Source organism: Pleuronectes platessa, chromosome 7, assembly GCF_947347685.1.
Source record: "Pleuronectes platessa chromosome 7, fPlePla1.1, whole genome shotgun sequence".
NCBI lineage: Eukaryota > Metazoa > Chordata > Actinopteri > Pleuronectiformes > Pleuronectidae > Pleuronectes > Pleuronectes platessa.
Window position 1 is genome coordinate 5,050,047 of NC_070632.1, and position 20,305 is coordinate 5,070,351.

At 45.1% G+C, this 20,305-nt stretch overlaps 2 protein-coding genes across 2 annotated transcripts; one reads left to right on the forward strand and one right to left on the reverse strand.

The window, feature by feature from the left end:
• The first annotated feature begins 1,400 nt into the window (after nucleotides 1-1,400).
• On the forward strand, nucleotides 1,401-7,463 carry fbxl9 (F-box and leucine rich repeat protein). The gene is made up of 11 exons (XM_053427848.1): nucleotides 1,401-1,750; nucleotides 2,480-2,581; nucleotides 2,694-2,828; nucleotides 3,473-3,652; nucleotides 4,265-4,570; nucleotides 4,707-4,923; nucleotides 5,119-5,276; nucleotides 5,364-5,579; nucleotides 5,695-5,907; nucleotides 6,133-6,350; nucleotides 6,443-7,463. The coding sequence occupies exons 1-11, from the start codon at nucleotides 1,661-1,663 to the stop codon at nucleotides 6,609-6,611; spliced, it is 2,004 nt and encodes a 667-aa protein (XP_053283823.1). The 5' UTR covers nucleotides 1,401-1,660; the 3' UTR covers nucleotides 6,612-7,463.
• An 850-nt stretch (nucleotides 7,464-8,313) lies between these two features.
• Nucleotides 8,314-19,919, reverse strand: elmo3 (engulfment and cell motility 3). The gene is given in 20 exon segments (XM_053427846.1): nucleotides 8,314-9,204; nucleotides 9,301-9,378; nucleotides 9,482-9,561; nucleotides 9,786-9,890; nucleotides 10,012-10,124; nucleotides 10,701-10,864; nucleotides 13,925-14,061; nucleotides 14,182-14,290; nucleotides 14,378-14,482; nucleotides 14,601-14,723; nucleotides 15,214-15,336; nucleotides 15,417-15,467; nucleotides 16,318-16,396; nucleotides 17,297-17,316; nucleotides 17,318-17,449; nucleotides 17,547-17,646; nucleotides 18,192-18,361; nucleotides 18,538-18,588; nucleotides 19,665-19,737; nucleotides 19,861-19,919. Coding segments are annotated over 19 exon segments (1,971 nt in total). The 5' UTR covers nucleotides 19,683-19,737; nucleotides 19,861-19,919; the 3' UTR covers nucleotides 8,314-8,991.
• Nucleotides 19,920-20,305: the final 386 nt, after the last annotated feature.

The following is a 20,305-nucleotide window of genomic DNA, read 5'->3' on the forward strand; positions in this document are numbered from 1 at the left end:
TTTATGACTCAGTGACAGTGTAAGAAATGTCTTCTTGTATAGATGGTTTGATTATATAAAGTCTCAGAAGATAAACCAGCTAAACATACTGCCAGACAGACTGTAGAGAGGAATGTGTGTGTGTGTATGTGTGTGTATGTGTGTGTGTGTGTGTTATAGTGAGTCAGAGAGAGATATGACTGCATATAATGGACTATAATGAATGTGTGTGTACATAATAATGTCTTTAAACCTGAGTTTATCACTGATGTAGCTCTATCTCTTGTGAATTTTGTTTCAATAAATGACTGTTTGCCGCACATGTCCTCCTGAGTGAATGAGTCATCGTCATGTGGGTCAAAGAGCCTGACTAACAACACGACAAACTGCAAACCAACTAACCACAAACAGCTGAGACGCATGTGCTGATGGCCACTAGTTCTGATACTATATGAATTAATTTAGAATAATTCCCATTAATCCAAACTGCATATGAAATGCTTTCTAATTTCCACTAGTGGAGAAAGTATTCAGGTCATGATAGAAATACAAGAAAGTGTCAAAATATACAAAACCCAAAGTAAAAATGCTCATTATAAAGAATGGCTCATTTCAATTAATAAATTACTGAGGTATCATGGTCTGAACTGCAGCTGGTAAACGTGGGTTAATGTTTACTTGGTAAAATACAGTTTAATCCACAACAATGCATCACAGGTCATTAGTTGATCGTGTTTTTTATTGATAATCTGCCGGTGACGACAGCTGTTAACCATGAAACTAAGTAGAAGGAGAATATAAGGAACCAGTCCTGACTTCTGGGGCCTGAAGCCAAACTGGTGCCTTCCCATTTCATCCATATCACATGTGAACCATGAAATCTCCCCTCGAGCTCCCCTCTACAACCCTCTCCCCCCTCCCCCCCTCCCCTGAGAACACATGTTTTACCTGATTACTTCACACACACACTTAGGGAGAACAGCAGCACATTTTGTTTTTTACGTTGATACAAACGTGTGTGAGTTCCCAAACGCCCTTCACCTGAAGGCTTTTGCGGTGTGGGTCATTAACTGTCTGTTTACCACTCAAATACCCAGAGGCTCTGGTTGTGACAGAACAGGCTTTATATTCATATTTTTAAAATTAGAAGATTTAAGATATGATTAGATAAGATAAAATAAGATAATCCTTTTTTTAGTCCCACAATTGGGAAATTTGCAAGAGTCAAGAATCTGCAGTAGGTAATAAAGTAAGTAAGTAATAATAAGTGTGATGAAATATAAAGAAAATCTAATTTCATATAAAAGAAAATATTAAAGAAATTTAGAAAAATGTGACACACTTACTCTCAGTGCAGTTACAAAACAAAACCACATTTCCCACAATGCTCCGCTCCCTGACGTCACTGACCCTCTGCTCTCCGGTCAGCTGCCGGAAGTGAGCGGCGCGGGGACCCGCTCAGTGTAAAGTAGCTTAGTGAGGAGACCGAGCCGCGTCCCTGTGCATTTGAGCGAGTGACATGTTCCGCGAGTTCACGCAGAATGTCACGAGTTCGATTCTCTTTAGCATTATGTTAGCTTGAAGGCTAACTGCTGCGTTGTTTTAAACAGCGCGACTAGCCAGCTGGAGGCTAGCTGCGTTGACCTGTCATGGTCCTGAGGTGTTTCTACTGACGGAGGAGATGGGGGACAACGATGGAGAGGACGCGAGGGACACACCTGAGGACTCAGCTGGGGACACACCTGAGGACACGCATGAGCTTCCTATTGAGGTGACTCACTAACACGATGCTTTTTTTTATTTAAATGCATTTCCCTCCACAGACACAGTCCATCCCTGCTGGATCCGCCTGCATCATGATATTATATATTTCTAGTTTTATTATTTATTTGCACAATTACAACAAAATACTTCTAACATCTGTTAAACACATTATACACACAGTGCTGGGATTGGACTTATTTCAGGCCTCTAATTAATTAAAGATACAATCTCACCATGATAGAAAATATGAAAATCCACAATAACATGATAAGTGTAAAACAATCAAAGACAACATGTATTATAATAATGTCTAAATTAAAACAACAGATGTTTATTTGTGATGTGCATTCAGATGTACACATTAGTGTGTATGTAACACAGTTGTATTGATTCCTGAGCTGAAGTACAACCCCCCTAAGAAATAATCATCCTCGAGACCAGTGACCCCAGTGATCCCAGTGACCCCAGAGAATATTGATTTACATAAGCACATGTTTCTGTGTTTCCTGTTTTCCTGTCACTAATCTGTCACCATCACTTCAGGGGTCACATGGAGACGCAGAAAATCAGACCGCGGATCATTGTTTGCATGATTTCATTTTGAATTTAACCAGTTTGCTTTAGCGTTTGGAACAGATTAGATGGAGCAGTAGTTAAATTGTGTGGTGGAAGGTTTCTCCTCCAGCATCGGTAGCTGTAATGTAACCCAGTGTTCTGTCTCATCCTCCTGCTGTAGATTATCGTTTACATCCTGAGTTTCCTTCATGCGTCGGACAGGAAGGAGGCCTCGCTCGTCTGCCGCAGCTGGTACAGCGCCAGCCAGGACCTGCGCTTTCAGGTGATCCTCTCAAAAGACACCAGGAGGACCACCATTATCCATTCATCAGAGGCTTCATGAGCAGTTACGCTTCAGGGCAGAGTTAACTTCCTCTCTGTTTGTCTTTGTGCAGAGGAACGTCACCTTCTGCTTCCCGGCCTCCGCCTCGTCCCTGGAGCTGGTCAGGTCTCTGGGCAACAAGTCCTGCTGCAGCCTGATAATCAGCCAACTCGATGGCTTCAGTATGTCCAGGTCGCTGCTTCTGGAGGTGGTCAACAACTCCTCACTACTTTGTTCAGCGTGAATGTGGATAGACTGTTTGATCAAGTAACTTCTTCTTTTGACCTACATTGATCACATGCTTCTTTTTTGGGTCGAGAGAAGTCCCTGAACTACAGGGCTTATGAAATCCTTAAAAAATAACAATCTATTCGAGTGGATCTTATTCATCTCGTAAGCAAAATGCCTCCAGTAAAAAAAGAAAAGTCTCCCCCCCCCCCCTCAAAGACAAACAATACATTTGCATTGTTAAATATTCATTATCATGCTCACTATTGTAACTTCCCATCGCAATGACCAGGATGTAGCACAGTCACAGTTACAGTAACACACGCGTTATGGTCCAAAGTCCAAAGCTGCTGCAGCGGTTACTTAATAACCCCCATTGTCCCATATCTCTGTGCGTGTATCTCTTTGTGCTCATGCAAATGTTGAACTTCCTGTTAAAAACTTGTGCCTAGCAAGTTGTTACACCTTAACCGTTGCCTAGAAAACACAAGGACGAACTATAACCCCCCAGTGTTTGCTCAGCGTGTGAATGAGAGAGTTGGATTATTAGAGGAAGTTAGTTGACATTATACCCGTAACAGGCACTAAGGTATTCAGTGAATGAAACTGTCCCTCCCTCCTCAGGTGGGTCTGAGTCTGGGCTCCAAGCTGGAGAGCTTGGCCCTGCCTGGGAGCAGCGTGACGGAGACCTCCCTGCTGGCCCTCCTCCCTTGCCTGACCTCCCTCCGCAGGCTGGACCTCCGGGGCCTGGACAGCCTCTTCATGTCTGGAGCGTTCCTCTCCAGGGAGGAGCACCGCCAGCAGGTATTCTTCATCGTGCAACAGCAACAGATCTGAAAAGCTGCCAACAAACCTGTCCCACCTCATTTACATGTTAAACTTGCATATAAACTGTGTAGATGAAGTAAAATAGAGTGTATACCTCCACCAAGGCTGGAGAATCCTACACATGATTTTCTAGATCTTACAATGGAGAAGAATCTGCCCCTTAATCTGCATACACCTTTAGTGGTTTCTTCTCAGGCCCCTCCCCTCCACCAAGTTTGGCGTTATTAGGTAAAGTAGTTTTTGTGTAAGCCTGCTGACAAAACACTTTTATTTGTATCTGCACACACTAATCGATATAAGTCCCTTAAATATAATAAGCCATAAAAAGGCCTAAAGTTAAGGCATTACAAAATTTGTATCTGTTAAGATTTGTGTAATCCTATTTTCCTGCTTTATAGCTTAGCTGTAAATCAGAATCATTACCTCACATTATCTGTCTGAGAAGTAATGGGCGTTGGCAGTGATAAATAGTCATGAGTGTGGCTGGACGTTGCTCTCAGTATTTCGATGGATTATCGTCAATGTGTTTCCATGACTTTATTGTTTTAATGGTCCATTACCAAGTCAAACTTTGTTCTCTGGTTCCAGGTCAGGTCCGCTCTGTGTGGCCTGGAGGAGCTGGACCTGTCCGACCTGCGCTACCTCTCCGACCTCACCTTTAATCGGCTGACCAGCTGCACCCCCCGCCTCCGCCGCCTCTCGCTGGCCGGGTGCCACATCGCCTTCGAGTTCGACCCGTATCGGGGGTGCCCGGTGGGGGCCGTCGAGGACTCGTCGGCGTTACTGTCGCTGAGGAACTTGAAGCGGTTGTTGATGGAGCAGAGGTCCACACTGGTGGTTCTGGACCTCAGCAGAACCTCCATCACGCCCGAGTCACTACGCACTGTTGCACAGGTCAGGATAACTCCAGTCAGAGTAAATCTAAAGACCCATTTTCCGGATTATACAGAAAGAAAAGGCTGAATTTGCTTCAACAATGGTGGCTTTCATGATTTTAGTATAAAATTTCTTGATATTCCCCCTGTCCCAGGTTCAGGGTCTGGTCTTGCAGGAGCTGTTCCTCCAGGGCTGTAAGGAGCTGACCAACTACTCGGTGGAGGCTCTGGTGAAGCACCAGCCGAGCCTTCAGAGACTGGACATCAGTGGCTGCACTGAGCTGACCAGCCGGTCTGTGGAGGCTGTAGCTCAGGGCCTGAAGTCTCTGACGCACCTCTCCTTGTCCCGCGACTGGAGGATCACTGAGAAAGGTGCTCGTTGTGTATTTCAGATCATTGGGGAATTCCTTTTCCCAACTAACCAAAGGAGCCTACTCAGTCCCGGGGGTTTGCTCTAACCTATCTTGTTAGGATAATTGAATTATTAGATTAGGTATAATTCGGAGGGAACCACTATCTGTGAGAAAGTATGAACACGTGAGCATGAAGGTTCCATGTTGTCCACAGGCCTGGCCGAGCTGCTGTCCGTGTCGTCCCTGAAGAGTCTGGATCTGTCCGAGTGTCTGCACGTCAGCGGATCAGAGATGGTGAAAGGCTTGAGGGAGTCCGGTGCTAGTAGAGCTCAGCTGGAGAAGCTCAGCCTCAAGAGCTGCACCTACATCAGGGTCAGTCGGTGTCTGTGTGTGTGTTTTAATCACATTTATATGAGAAATAAATGATAGATAAGCTTTTTTTCCCTCCTCTCTCTTCAGGATCTTGCCATTTTCAATCTCACCCAGCTGCTCGGGGATACTCTCTGTGAGCTGGACCTGACCTCATGCGTCAACGTGACAGACCTGTCTGTGCGCGCCATCGCCACCTACCTGCACAGGCTGGTGGTTTTGAGGCTCGGCTGGTGTAAAGAAGTGACAGACTGGGGTTTGCTGGGGATGGTGGAAACGACCAAGTGTGAGCCTGAGGAGGAGACGGTAAGAGCCTCAGAGAGATGGAGACTGTTAGAGGAGTAAAACACAGCTTCTCTTATTCTCTCTTAAAGCAACTTCTCAGTGAAAACCTGTCGTAATGATATTCTATTCCACGCAGGAAGACAAGGGTCCCAGGTTCACCCGAACCTTTGGCAACATGGGTTTCTTCAAGCCGCCTCGTTTGCCTTTCGAGGAGCGACCCAAGCTGGTGACACAGAACGACCTGGAGCAGTTCAAGCAGCAGGCCGGGGCGTCGCTGTTGGCTCTGAGCCGGCTGCAGGAGCTGGATCTCTCCGGCTGCTCCAAGCTCACTGACAGCAGCATCACACAGGTGAGAGGCCGAGGAGACCAAGGTTCCAGGCTACATCCATACTACTACCTCTTTGCTTTAAAACGTATTAACTCGCACTACTTGCTCAAACAGGGAAATTTGAAAGCACAGCTCTTGTGCAGTTAAACTCTGCATTTTACAATAATACAACTGCCTAAATGTGTTGGAGAATATTTGAAGAGCTAAAAAACGTGACTTAGTTTATGATGTTTCTGTTCTTCCCAGGTGGTGCACCACCCGGACCTCCGACGTCTGTCTCTGTCCATGCTGCCAGAAATCATTGATGACAGCTTGGTGTCGGTAGCCTGGCGCTGCCGCAGCCTCACCAGCCTGAGTCTCAGCAACTGCCCGGGCATCAGTGACCGCGGGGTGGCAGAGGCTGCACCTTACCTGCACAGACTCCAGCATCTCTACCTCTCCGGTTGTAGTAAGATAACGGACCGGTAGGTGACACACAACCACACGTCTGCAATGCATGAAGCCATCGATCTTAAAAAACGCCCGTTCCTGAGCTTTTGACCTTTGAACTCTGCAGATCCTTGTTGCACCTGGCGCAGCACTGCAAGCGTCTGAGGACTCTCGACATCTCACGCTGCAAAAACATTTCCATAACAACGATGGACCTCATCCAGTCCCAGTTTCCCTTCCTGGAGAATGTCCAGTACAAATTCATAGGTGGGGCTGATCCCACTCTGACACTCTGAGCGAACCACTGGACATTTCAATAACAGAGCCTGCTCTGTCATTGAGCTTCTGCACATTTCAGCAATTTGCACAAGAACTGAACCAAGTGTTGTTTGGTGTTTAACTTGTGTATATGTTCATGTATGTTGCTTGGATTCAAACCCTAGACTGTAAGTAAAAGAGGCGTCTCTACTATATGCAGATGATGTCATTTGGCTCCAGTCTGCAGAGTAGCCATTGATGGAAGGAACATTTTACCCTGTTTTTACATTATCAAATAACATATTAATGAAAACACACAGACATCATGTGGGGAGAACGGCCTAAAATCACAGAAACCCTCTTTGAAAACAATTAATTTGACGTTAATCTTTGAGTTTTTAATTTGACCCGTTCACCATCTGCTAACATGGAGGAGGCGGGGCTTATGACCTATACTACAATCAAACACCAGGGGGCGATCAAGGTGCTTTGGGGAGTATCCAATGCAATCACGAGAAATCCTGTGAAGTGAAACACAGCTCATGAAGAAAGAAGAAACTATTCTCAGTGTCTAAAGTGAATGAGAATTGTTTTCTGGCACATTTGTATCTAGATTTTAAATGAATTCCATATTTTCTGCGTGTTATATTGTAGAATAAGAAGTTTATTTTAACATTCTAACTTAATTATTAATAAGTGTAATAAAGTGAATATATATTTACCGATATAGAAAACATTTCACACTACTTTTGTCATTTCAATGTTTTCTCTTCACGTTAACCAATTTATTTTAATTTTGACTTGATTTGAATGACTCTTGTCCACTGTCGCTTCAGCAACGTGCTTTTGACAACAAAGGTAGACGTGTAGATCAAAATGTTGATTTTTATAAATAAACCATGAAAGAAACACACGTACTGTTTATTTCTCTGTATAAATCAAACTGTTTATTCATGTGAATTCACCAAAAAGCAAAGGATTCAAAGTGGATATCATCAGAGGTCTGGGGGGGGGGGGGGGGGGGGGATACTCAAACACACTGTGATATACTGAAGAACTGTCAGTTGTCGAGCAGCTACTGAAAGCTTGATGTGACTTGAGCCTCACATTAGAACAAATACCTTTTTTATAACATGACCAGGTTTTAGGTTTTAATTCATGACAAATCGAAAGATCAGGATGTTTTCTAATTTGCAAACTGTTGAAAGGGACAGTTGCACAAATGCTTATTGATGGTCAGGATAATAAAGAGGGGGAAGAAGTCAGCTCAGTACCTGATGAGAATCAGAAAGAAATGTACAGATGTGCTCCATCATCACTGAGCCACTGGGATCTGCAGGCGAGTACCCGAACATATATTCAAGCAAAATATTGTCCGACACTGAAAACATTCTGTGTTTCTCTATGTAAACTGTTGAAAATGAGTCTAATGCACCACATCTTGAGAAATCAGTGTTCTAGTTAATGCCCATTTAAAAAATAAAAATAAAAAATGAAATGGCAGAAAGGAATTTAAGAGAAATGTGTTCAACCAGATCGAAAAACCTCTACATCCTGGAGCAGTGATGAGCAGCCTCTCACACAGGGAAACTCCAAGTACCATGCAGAGCTATAGATGTGTTTAGAAATACAAAACTGACTTGAACAATAAACATTTTTTAAAGTACCATAACTGGAGAATCTCTTTTCTGAAAAGATGTTGTCAGACATGAACTCTGACGGCTGCAGGAGATTGTCAGACGAGTTCAGTACTACAGGAACAGGTCCAGAGCCTTCAGAACACTCATCCTCAGTGGCCTCAGCCAAAAGCTCTGTAATCTCATTGTCCTTCCAATTGGACAACTTCATGAAGGTTCTCTATGACGCCTTGTTTTCATCTGGAAACCCGTCCGTCACTTATTAGAAACTCACTTTGAACTTTTTTCGGACATTTTCTCTCTGTATTCTCACAGGGTCTCCCACGGACATTTTACCAGGGGGGCTGGAAGGAAAGGTTTTGTAAAGTGTCCCCAGGGACTGACTCGGACATTTGCCTTCTAACATACAGGCCCTGCAGAAGCCTGTAGGAGCATGTGCAGACTTCAGTGCAGGTGTGCAAGCAGCTGGAGTCTCTGTTGTTTGTGGAAGTTCCCAGGCACCAGACGAGAAGCGATGATCTGCAGCCTCGGAAAACAGTTGATAAGCAACGTGGTGAAGATTCGTACCAACAACCTGCTGCTGTAGTTTTAAGAGTTTCCTTGTTTTCATTGTAGAGAAACAGGCCACAGAGGAAACTTTCTACTGTCAGGATTATAAATCTGTTAATAAGTGCACGGATGCACTGGTAAAATATCACCACATACACACACACACACACACACACACATATATTTATATATATATATTTACACATTCACACATCCAGCCGGTGCACACACTCTACTGCTCGGTCTGGCTGAAGTCGTAGCAGAAGTTGAAGTTGCTCGGAGGCTTGGGGACGACCGGCGCGCTGTCCGGGATGGGGACGTTCTCCAGGTCCAGGAGGCGGAGCTTAATCTCCATCGAGAGCAGGATGTCCAGCTCGCTGCGCATGGACTCACTGCTCATCTCCCGGCCCAGGAGGACGCTCAGGCCGTCCGTCCACAGGCAGAACTGACACAGGGAGGAGGACAGTGAGTACTCGGTGGGTGGGGGGGGGGTATTACTTACACACAGAATAAGGTCAGGACAATAAGAAGATCGACTCACGTCAGTCCTTGAGGGTGCGATGAAGTTCAGACTGTACTCTTCTACATATGTGAGGCTAAAGGCCAGGTCCAGCACCTCCTACAGGCGGGGAGGAGCAAGTGCAAACACAATGAGGCTTTATTACCTCCTCTGACCGAGTGGAAAACCTCCACAATCTGAAAAGATAAGAAGAGCTGCTGACCTTGTTCTGTTTGCCTTTGTGCTCCTTCATGTGAGGACAGTCTTTTCCCGTCAGCAGCCCCTTGATGTCTGCTACTGGAACTGAGGGAGGAGGAGGAAAGACTTGGATCAGGACTCAGACATGAATAGTTCATTATCTAGATACTAGAGCCTGGCTGAAATCAGCTGATCTGAGCCTTTCACAGTATTGGCCTCTGTGTTTTTGGTGGTAAGGGCAAATATGAGAATGTAAATTATGTTGTATTTTATAAATTCAAGTTCTATTTGTTACAGGTTTGATAACAACATCTTAGGAATCGACTCACTCTTTTCCTGCAGTGTTTCTATCGGGGGATTGTCCGTGTCCTCCTCCAAGTCGCCGTAGTGAAGTATTTTGTGATTGGGTGACAAGCGGCAGTACCACAGTTTATCTGGGAGAAAAATGGCCAAAGACAAAGGTTGGTCAGACAGGAAAGTATCAAGTCTACTGGTTTTAGATGTGTGTGTGTGTGTGTGTGTGTTTGTTTGTGTGTGTGCGTGCTGGGTTCTCACCCTGTCGGCGGCGGCTGCTGATCTTCCTGAACTTGGTTCCCTGACACAGTCGGTTGAGTCTCTGCTGACGGATCAGCTCGAGCAGCTCCGGCTTCAGACGCTCTTTCAGCTCCCTGAGGAAGGACACACACACACTCACTTGTCATTTAACATTTGTATTATATACAGTGAAGAAACTCAGACGTGTTTGCAAACTCATGAACAAACCACAGCAAGTCACAAAAGGTTAAATAAAACTTTTACATTCGTGTTTTTTATGGATTATTTCAATAAGGAATCAAACGCAGCAGAGGCAGCATCTCTGCTGACATTACAGCCGACCTGTTACACTCACTGTTTAGTGACAAACAGTCACATAACAAACAAGCTACACAATAAACAACAGCTGATGTATCGGGGGGGAAAGTCGTCACGAGAGCAGATGAACAGGTTCTGTGATGGTGTCGCTTTGCTTTTTCTACATCAAATGATCAAAGAAATTATCACAAGAAACTTTTCTTGTGATAATTTCGAAACAATCGAGACTAAAAAACTCATTCACCTAGTCGATTTAATTTCCTCTGTCATGATTCACATGATTAGAAATCGGTAAAATCAGTAGTAAGGGACACTTGAATCTAAAGTCAGGCCTTCAGCCCGGCAGTGTGAGGTGTCAATCAACCATGTGACCCTAGTGGTGTTCTACTCACAGTACAGGGGGGGCGAGCGTCTCCTCCTGGTGCAGCCGCTCCGTCTGCCGCAGCTTGAGGATCTCGCCGTAGTTGAGGGCGTTGACTTTGTTCTTGAAGAGCTCCAGGGACGTGGGCTTACTGGACAGCGTCCTGGTGATCTGCTCCCTCACCACCTGCATCACCTGCAGATAGAGACAGAGAGATGCTCACGTCCTGCTGCGTGAAGCCGGATCAATGGAATTCAACGTGCTGCCTCCTGGGTCCTCATCGCCCCCCTGGTCTCTGATTTGGGGAAGTGGTCTTTGAAAAGAATGAGGGTGTCTGGATATACCATGTTTACAAGCAGGTCACAATCTTCACTGTCATTCACTGATGAAGACCATAAACTGTGGATAAAGAGGGACGCCATGTCTCCATCCTGGAGGTGTCATGACTCTGAACTCTGAGATGGAGAGTTTTGGGGACACTTTGGATTGGTCTCTTTTGGAATTTGTCGACTTTTACCTGTGTGTTTTCCTTGTGTTTAAGTTTGTGTTCAGTTGTTTCCCCTGAGTTCTCCGCTTCCTGTTTTACTTTGAAACGATGTTCCTCGTGTGTCTCTGGCTTAACTTCCTGTCTTTGTCCTGTTTCCTGACCCTGTGATCATGAGTTTCACCTGAGTCCACTCGACCTGCCTCCCGTGTGTATATAAGTCTCTGTGCTTCCCTTTGTCAGTTTGTCGTCGTTCACTCGCCGTTGTGTTTCCCTGAACATCGTGTTCTCTCATCTTGTCACTTTGTCTTTTCTAGTTTTAAGTGTTTTCCGGTTTTGGGACTTTGTTTTATTCAAACCCTTAAATCTAACTAACCCAACCAGTAACACCACACCAACCATCATAAGGTTCATCCTAACATCTGGGTGATAACTGCAGATTCCATTTCGAATATGCATTTATTTATTTATTTGTTAACAAGTCAGAACAAACTGGAATCTCACTGACTCAGCGTTATTTTTTTTTGTGCGTGTGTTTTCTGCATCACTTGTTCAACTGAAGCTCACACAGACGGACACGGGGGGGGGGGGGGGGGTGACCCTGGCTACAGCTTGCATGTGATTAGAATCTATAGATCCCTTCGGGTTCACGCGCCTCAGCTGCAAGTAGCGGAAAATCTATATAATAATCTATAGAGCTGCGGGAGGGAGCGGACTCCAGCTACACAACTCACACAAACGGCTCTGCTGACCTACATCGTTTCCTCTGTACAACTTTGATTCGAGAGCAATCACTACAGCACAGAATCTGATAGACTGGGATTCACATGCATGACAGAAAACAACAGAGGATTTTTAAATAACGTGACTTCTGATGACGCAGATTCAGAAATGTATTTGTTGTAAGTTCCTTCGAAACATAAAGAGGAATGTTACCAAACTGTTTACGACCACATAGAATGACTTTCAATCTGTCTGTGTGTGTCTGTCTGTGTGTGTCTGTCTGTGTGTGTCTGGCTCAGACAGTGAAATCCAGGCTGTCATTCTATATTGTGTGAACATGCACGGACACAAAACAAGCGGCTAGAGTTTCACACTGCCACCGCCTGCACGAGCTCCATGAGCCAAAATAACTTTGGCATCCAGCGATTTTCACATGACACGAGTTTCCGACACTTCACTGGGTCCCGGGACCAAAACTCACAAATGCTACAAATCAGTTCTGTCGAAGCCTTGAACGGATTAAAACTCATCTTTTACCCGAAACATTTAATACGTAGCACCAAACTATTCAAGGAGAATTGACAACCGAGAAAAAATACAACGAAAATCCAGTCTTACCTCCATCCTTCCACTATTTTAAACCAACGACTTCTATCCCAGCTCTAAGATTCCACCTGTCCGGCAGACGGGGGGGGGGGGGGGGTTGACGAGTGGTGAAAGTGAGTGAGAGAAACACAGGTCACCTACACGGCAGGAGAGGTGCAGGCCTGTGTGTGTTTTGTAAACAGACACCCTGATATTCTCACGCACATGCCACCACCAACCCTCCCCCCCCCCCACACACACACACAGGTCCAGCCCCCTCTGTTATTTAGCTGAACTTACCAATGGGAGCGATGACGGGCAGCTGTGTGTTCCCTGATACCCTGCAGCATGTGCTTGCTAAGTGTGTGTATCTATGTGTGTGTGTGTGTGCACTTGTGGAGGATGGGGTGTGTGTAGAGATAAGCACATACATGATTGTGGTTGTTTTTTTGTGGTAGTCTCAAGCAAACCAACACAACTAAGTCCACTTCGCTCTCCAAGTATGGAAACTTACATGATGTCTTGTGATGACTCGTATATCACCCCCCCCACCTCTCTCTCTTTCTTTGGTTTCTCTCATTCTCGCCCTCCCATATTGTTTCCAGAGGTTTTACGTTCCCTCTGTTGTCGTGGAGTTACTGCTGATTCCCCGGGCGCTTTGTTTTTTCCGCATTTCCTTCTCCCTCTGTTTCTGCCGCCCACCACGCTTCTCTTTGTCCACCTAGTGCCCCTTTGTCCTTGCCCCAAAGCACCCTGGGTAGGGGGCCGTGGGCAGAGACAAAAGGTTGGTCTGCTGCCCCGGTGCTCGGGACACAGGGGCTGCTCCTGACAGGTCAAAAGGTCACTGAGTTTTATGACTATCAGGAGAGCGCTGTGTTGACGACAGACGGCTGTGAGAGATGTGGAGCTGCGACTCAAGACAAAAGCTTGACTCCTCTCTCTTTCTTGGTGCTACACTGCTTGTAAAGACACTAAACGTTGTGTGTATGGGGCAGGTTGTGTGTAGTTTGCACGAGAATAAACCAACACAATGTCACAAAAATACAAAGTTACACCAATCCACCATGAAAAGCATAAAACAGGACTAATTTCTACAGGTTTTCTTGAATCTCTCTCAAAGCTAAACAGATTTGCTTGAACAAATTGTTCATCCTTCATTAACAAATATAAAGATGGGTTTGATTTATCATGGTAACAGCAAGAGCAGTTTACTGTGTAAGATAAAAATTAAGTGGGGAATCATTTCTTTCACTATAACTCCATCCATAAGTAACAAACTGATGCAATGCATGACTGTTTTGGTCCGGAACTTCAATCACGACAACACTTTACCTTCTATTTCTGTTTGTCTGAACCGTGAGCCAGTTTATGACACCTGACTGGTACAACAAGATTTTTCTGTGGTGCTCAGGATATGACACGGAGCAGGCCCTGCTGTGCTGGGCTAGCTTGGACTCTTGTACCTTGTCAAAGTCCTCCTGTGTGGCTCTCATCTCCTTCCAGGTCTTGTTGAGCAGCTGGATACAGACGCAGAAGAGCTCCTCCACGAGTCGGTCCTGACTGAAGAAGATGGGGTGGTAGTCCGATCCCGTCTCTGAGGCTGTCAGATGGGAAGAGAGGGAGAAGATGGAGAAGACAAAGATGAAAAGAGGAAAGAGGTGGTTTGACCAGAGAATATTTATATACATTCACATCAGCAGCAGGTCGGAGGTCGACTCACGTGTCTCTCCGATACGAAGAATCTCACACAGGATGAGCGTGAGCTGAATGCTGCTCCTGGCGAACGGACACTCGTGTTTGTCCTCTCTGCTGCTGTTCTCCAGAACAAACTGAGACACAAGGAGAAGTGAAGATCAGATAAAAGAAAAGAAGCTGAACTCTTTAAATAAAACAAATAAAAGATAAACCCCGCTCACCCTGCTGTAGGCATCAGGATAGCGTGAAGCAAAATAAGACATGGTGTCCAAAGCTACAAGACCAGGAGGCGTCCGCACCAAGTCCTGACCAGGGTTACTGTTGTTCTGGAAGGAAAGAATCAAAGATAATAATTAATACAAATATGATACTGTCCCTCAGAGTAATATGATGAATGTTGAGGGGACAAACATGAGAGAATAAGTCCTGAGGTCAGACACTCACAGAGAATCCCAGTTTCTTGAACTCTTTAGCACAGAGCGAGCGGCGCCTCTCGTTGCTCAGGCTGTTTTCAGTCTCTGTCTCAAACGCCGCCTGACGCAAACTGTGGAGGACGTCTCTCTGATCCTGGGGTCACAGCGGGGGGGGGGGGGGGGGGGCGTGGGTGAAAGATGGAGGTTAACTTATTAATTTAAAATACAAAGAATGCAGGAGAGATGTGCATCCATGTTTACAATTTACATAAAGAAAGATTTTGTTTATTAAAATTCTACATGTTTTTTTATTATTTCAATTTATTTGGAATAAAGTTTGTGGTTAAACTGTAAAATATCAAGCTTCAATTACAGTTCTTTATTATAAAGGTTTAAGATGAAAGATGATGTATGAAATTAAACAAATTAGTATCTTTAAACCTGAATCACTGAGGAATTTCTTCACTTGAAAGATTCTATATAACAGTTTAAGGTTCAGGAAAGAATTCAATAATCAAACTGATCTGAAACCTAAATTGTGAAGAAAGATGATTTGTTTAGTTTAGTAACAGGAAGTCAGAGAAATGTTCATCAGCAGCAGCAGATGATTTCTCTCTGAGTCGGACTCCTCGTGTTTCACTCACCTGACTGTAGCTGTCCAGAGGCGTCCTCATGCGAGGCTCCAGGTGATTCAACGTGACCGACTGCAGGACGTAGAGGTAGTGAGCCATCTCGTCCTGGACTGAAGCAGAACTGTGGATGATGTTCTGCAACACACGCACAACCTGTGTTGGTTTATTCATGTTCACGACAACAAGATAACGAAAGTGAGCTCGTCATCGTTTACCTTATAAATGTACTGACGCAGATTCTTCTTATTCAGGAAAGCAAACATATCCTGGAAATAGAGAAAACAATGTTAAGAGTGAGAGCAAGTGAAATGTGTCTCTGAGATGTAATGACAGGTTTCTAGCATGGGGGGGTACTGTGGTGTCAGGAACAGACTCGGGGGCGGGACATGGGTTTAAGTCTGAGGCGGACTTTGACCTCTGGGGCGAAACCAACACTTGCCATTGACTCAACCTCATTTAGTTCAGGACGCAAATTTGCCTTGGGATTGTTCACCCTGATAAGACGGCTGGATTTGTGGATAAATTGAGGAAGTGTGTGCATGTGTGTGTGTGTGAGAGAGAGAGAGAGAGAGAGGGGGAGAGACAGAGAGGGAGAGTAACAAAGCGAGCCTGAGAGAAAAGAGATGAAGGGCTGAATGAAGGAACTGTTTCCGTACAATAAGAGAGGAGCAGAAACCGAACAGAGGGAGAGAAAGACTCGACTGTCTTCAGAAAGTCTGAGATGCGCAGACAGAACAACAGAGATGGATCATTTCCAGCTGTTTGCCAGAGGTGGTGCCTGCAGGACTCTGACTCCTAAGTAGAATAAAAAGGTCCGGCTGGTACAAAAACACCCTTTTTCCACGAGTCACGTGCAGGCCGCGTTCAGCCCGGGGTTTCAGAGCGTCCCATTGGCTCACAAAGGACTCATAGTCGACAATTAAGGCAAGAGAAAATGAAAAAACAGCGAAAGAGAATGTTCAGATTTTGACAGTTGCAGGCATCACTGTCAGAGAGTAACCACGATTCAGGGAACTAAACAGCAGATTTTGTCTGCGCGGCGGTGAGATCACAGAGCAATAAGGAGAAGAGGAACAGAGTGTGGGGGGGGGGGTAATAACCAGACTGCAGCAGCACCTGTCTGTCCGAGTCTCCGGCCGTCTGCAGCAGGGCCATGAGCAGGGCCATGGCTTTGGTCTGGATCTGCTGGTTGGTCCTGAAACAAGTCGGAGAGCAGCGAGTGAGACAAACACACAATGTGAGGATTCACTTTGAATGTTGGGATGTCGTGGGTTGCTGCACTGCATTGTGGGTCCGCGTTGAGTATGGCAGAAGCTGAATAACAACACTCACAGCACGTTACTTCCCCGTGTACTTCTCTCTAGCATTGTATTTATAGCTCGCATGGCACGTTAGCTTGAAAGCCACGTTGTGTGTCCGGAGCATGAAACTGGGATTGTTGTCTTTATGGCGATGGCGTCGACACAGAGCATCGGGCACGCCCACCATCTAACTCAAGGCACATGTGTGAGTCCATCGTCAGTACAGTGATGCATGGCAGAGAACTAGTTCTGCCAAGGAGGTAATTCATTCTGTCTGTTCGCAGGATTACGCATAAACTACTGCACCAAATATTTAGAAACTTAGTTTAGAGATGGGATGTGAGCCAAGAAACAACCCATAAAGTTCTGAGGCGGGTTCAGGAATGTTTCATCACTTTCTCTAACATTGCAAGATTTTCCCAAGGAATAATTCCTGGGTCCTGATGATGAATTTCAGGAAATCTTTAGGGGATTGATATCCATGAGAGTGAGAGCTTGATTGAATCTGATGGGACTGCTGGTCTATGCTCTCAGCTGAGTACCATCCCAGTTCCCTCTGTTTGACATAAGTGGTACTATCAGCCGTGTTTTACATATTTAAAAACTTCCCGTTTCAGAGACAATGCTGCTTTTTATCAACCTGCCCCCTGGTCACTGATCCCTGGTGTGTTCCCTCTGTCAGGACTTTATTCCTCTCTTTCAATTTACTGAAGAGACACTGCTTCAATTTGAAAAATAAGTATTTAGTAAATGTATGTTCGGCTCTTGTGAGTCCACATGTATCTGTAACTTACACCTGGAGATGAGCGACCAGCCCTCTCCATGGTGACTTCCTGTTTGACCTGCAGGAAGAGGCCGTTACTGCTCAGCACCATGCTCTCCAGGATGTCCAGGGACACCTGCTGCATCGACGCGTCTGCCGCCTTAGCGTTGACAAAGCTGGCGATCTGAAAGGAGAGGAGTAAGGAAGTGAATGAGCGTCACACTTATCAGAAGAATACATCTGTGACCAAACTGAAAGACAGGAGGCAGCAGATCCAGCACCTTCTTGATGAAGATGGTTGAGAGGTTCTCCCAGGAAACTATCCCGTGATCCATCAGCTCCATGAAGCCCGTCAGTGTGTGCGTCATGATCACATTACTCCTGAATGACACACACACATACATACATACAGACAGAAATAAGTATAATGTAATCACACACACAGACACACACACTGAGTCTGAACAGAATTCAAATTGGCAGTTTGGACGGAATCCTTTCAATAATTCAGGTAGTAATTTAACACAGTTCAAAAGGAAAAGCTCTCTGATAAAACATGTCTTAAGAAAGGTCATTTAAGAAATTACTGCTTCAGCCGACTTGATTCCCTCTAAAAAAAGTCCTGACTTCCTGGTTTACACTGATGTTCTCTAAGTTCTGTCCAAACTTGATGTGGTTTCGTTGGTTGATTTATCTATGATCAGATGAAATATTAAAAATAAATCAGCGAATACTCAGAAACTGGAGGAACAAACATGAGGAGATGTTTCTGAAACCCATCCACCAGGTACATTCCTAGTTTTTCTTATATACGTTAAGCTCAGTGGGATGTGCTGCTACACGTACAGACACCACGTCTCTATCTCTCTGAGGAACAGCATTCCAAGGAAACATGTGAGCACAGACACACAGACAGAGTTACTAACTCCTTAGCTTCCTCCACTATCTTGACCAGTAGGAGGTGTCCGTCTCTGCTGATGAACTCCTGAGCGAAGGTCACGTCTGTGGAGACGTTGGCCAGCTCCTTCAGCGAATCGCAGCGCACGCCCGAGTCCGAGCTCTGGATGCCCTTGAACAGGTCCTCGGCACAGCGACCCTGCGTTCGGCAGAAAGACCAGAGCTCACCAACACGTTTCCTAATTATTCACAGTGTTGTTACTGGTTTTTACAAGAGGGCTGGAAAGACTCTCTAGCAGCAGCTAGAGAGTGAGCGACAGAAGAATGTGAGAGGAGGAGGTGACAGAAGAAAGAGGCTTGTGGCTGCAGACTCACCGGGCCCTTGGTCAGACGCAGAATGCAGCCGTTCTTAATGTCCAGACGATTCTACACAAACAAACAAACACAAACACACACAGGTGGACAGAGGAGAAACTTTTTAAAAGATATTTAAAACACTTGAACATTGTGAAAATTAGCTAAAGGGGCAAATATGTGTGATTGTAATTCAAGTCAAAGACGAGTTTAACACAGCCTCGTTTTACTTGTGCTACAAAGTGAAAGTACGACAACACGTCAGGCTGTTGGTGCAGGTTGGTGTGTACAGGAAAGTGAGTTCTTTCCTTTAAAGGAAAAGCAGCTGTTGTGAGTGAGTAATTGCAAAGAGACGGGAGGAGAAGAGAGTCCAGGCTGCTGCAGGGAAGTTCCACTATCTCCGATCCTTTCACCTGAACAGGATTCCTACAGGGATTTTAGTTTCTGAATCAAATTACTGGTGAAAGTGGGAATTTCTCCCAATATCACACTGATCTGAAATCATGGTCATTGTTACAAACGCTCATCAAGAAGTAGAAACATCTGTATCTAACTACAACCAACACTAAAGTCTGGAAGTAGGCATTCTCTAAAAGTCTGCTGCTGAAATGTTCAACAATAAAAACATCAACTTTCTTCTAATGACTTCTCCAGTCCTGTCTCTACCTCTGAGGAGGGGGGAGGGGCTTCCACTGGCAACTGTTTGACAAGGTCACCTGACACCGAGAAGATGAGTGCAGCTCTGACTGCTTCATCTCTCTCTCTCTCTCTCTCTCTCTCTCTCTCTCTCTCTCTCTCTCTCTCTCTCTCTCTCTCTCTCTCTCTCTCTCTCTCTCTCTCTCTCTCTCCTCTCCTCTCTCTTCTCTCTCTCTCTCTCTCTCTCTCTGATTCTCACACTCACATTTGTAAGCTGTGATTATTGTGCAACATGAGCTATGTTTGAAACTATCTCATCTAACTGTTGAGAGTGTTTTGACTTGACAACGTTTTCTAACTCAAACCCAGAACCTCCTGCAGGGACGAGTCAGGTTCGCTGCTCATGGGTTTCAAGGTGAGCTCAGATATTTACTGGACTGATTCCCTGGTGTAGATAGATGTAAATATGTAAACTAATAATACAGATACGTAGATAAAAGTATTTGTCTTACTGATTCAGTGATGTACATTTGCACTCCATCAGCATACTGCAGGGCGTAGTTGTCAGGACCTGTGAGATTCCAGCTACACACACACATACACAGACACACACACACACACACACAGACAAAGATATTAACTATTGCAGAAGTTGGTGATAATAATTTTAAATGTTACCACAGAGCGGTAGAGTAATCATCTACTTACCCATCACACACTTCCTTTATTACAGCCGACAGAGGCTTTTCTGCAAGGACACCACAAACAGTTTACAATCACACACTCGCACACATGGGAAATTTACATTTACACATTACACACACACCTGCTGCTGCATACATGTGGGTCAACAACAACAACAGGACTTAGCAGACTCTACTATCAAAGTATTCCCTCTGTCAGGGAGCTGAACGCATGCTCGGGTAATAACACGCTGTTATGGGATCACAACACCACAGCTATTCTCGCTGGCTTCAAGCCCCGTGTGCTGAGAAGAGGAAATCCAAGATCTCCCCGACGCCTTCTGACAATGTTTCCCCCTCACGTTCCAGATCCCGCTTCGTACATAAATAAAAGCCAGACAACTTCCATGTCTGACTCTCAGACTGTCCTGCTATTAGTGGTCAGCCCCGCGGTCAACCAATCAAAATGT

What these genes read in the sequence shown, in the direction of transcription:
- fbxl9 (XM_053427848.1), top strand. Translation starts at nt 1,661, where the DNA reads ATGGGGGACAACGATGGAGAGGACGCGAGGGACACACCTGAGGACTCA. An exon ending in CACTACGCACTGTTGCACAG is followed by an intron (nt 4,571 to 4,706) that starts GTCAGGATAACT and finishes CCCCTGTCCCAG; the next exon opens with GTTCAGGGTCTGGTCTTGCA. An exon ending in CTGGAGGATCACTGAGAAAG is followed by an intron (nt 4,924 to 5,118) that starts GTGCTCGTTGTG and finishes TGTTGTCCACAG; the next exon opens with GCCTGGCCGAGCTGCTGTCC.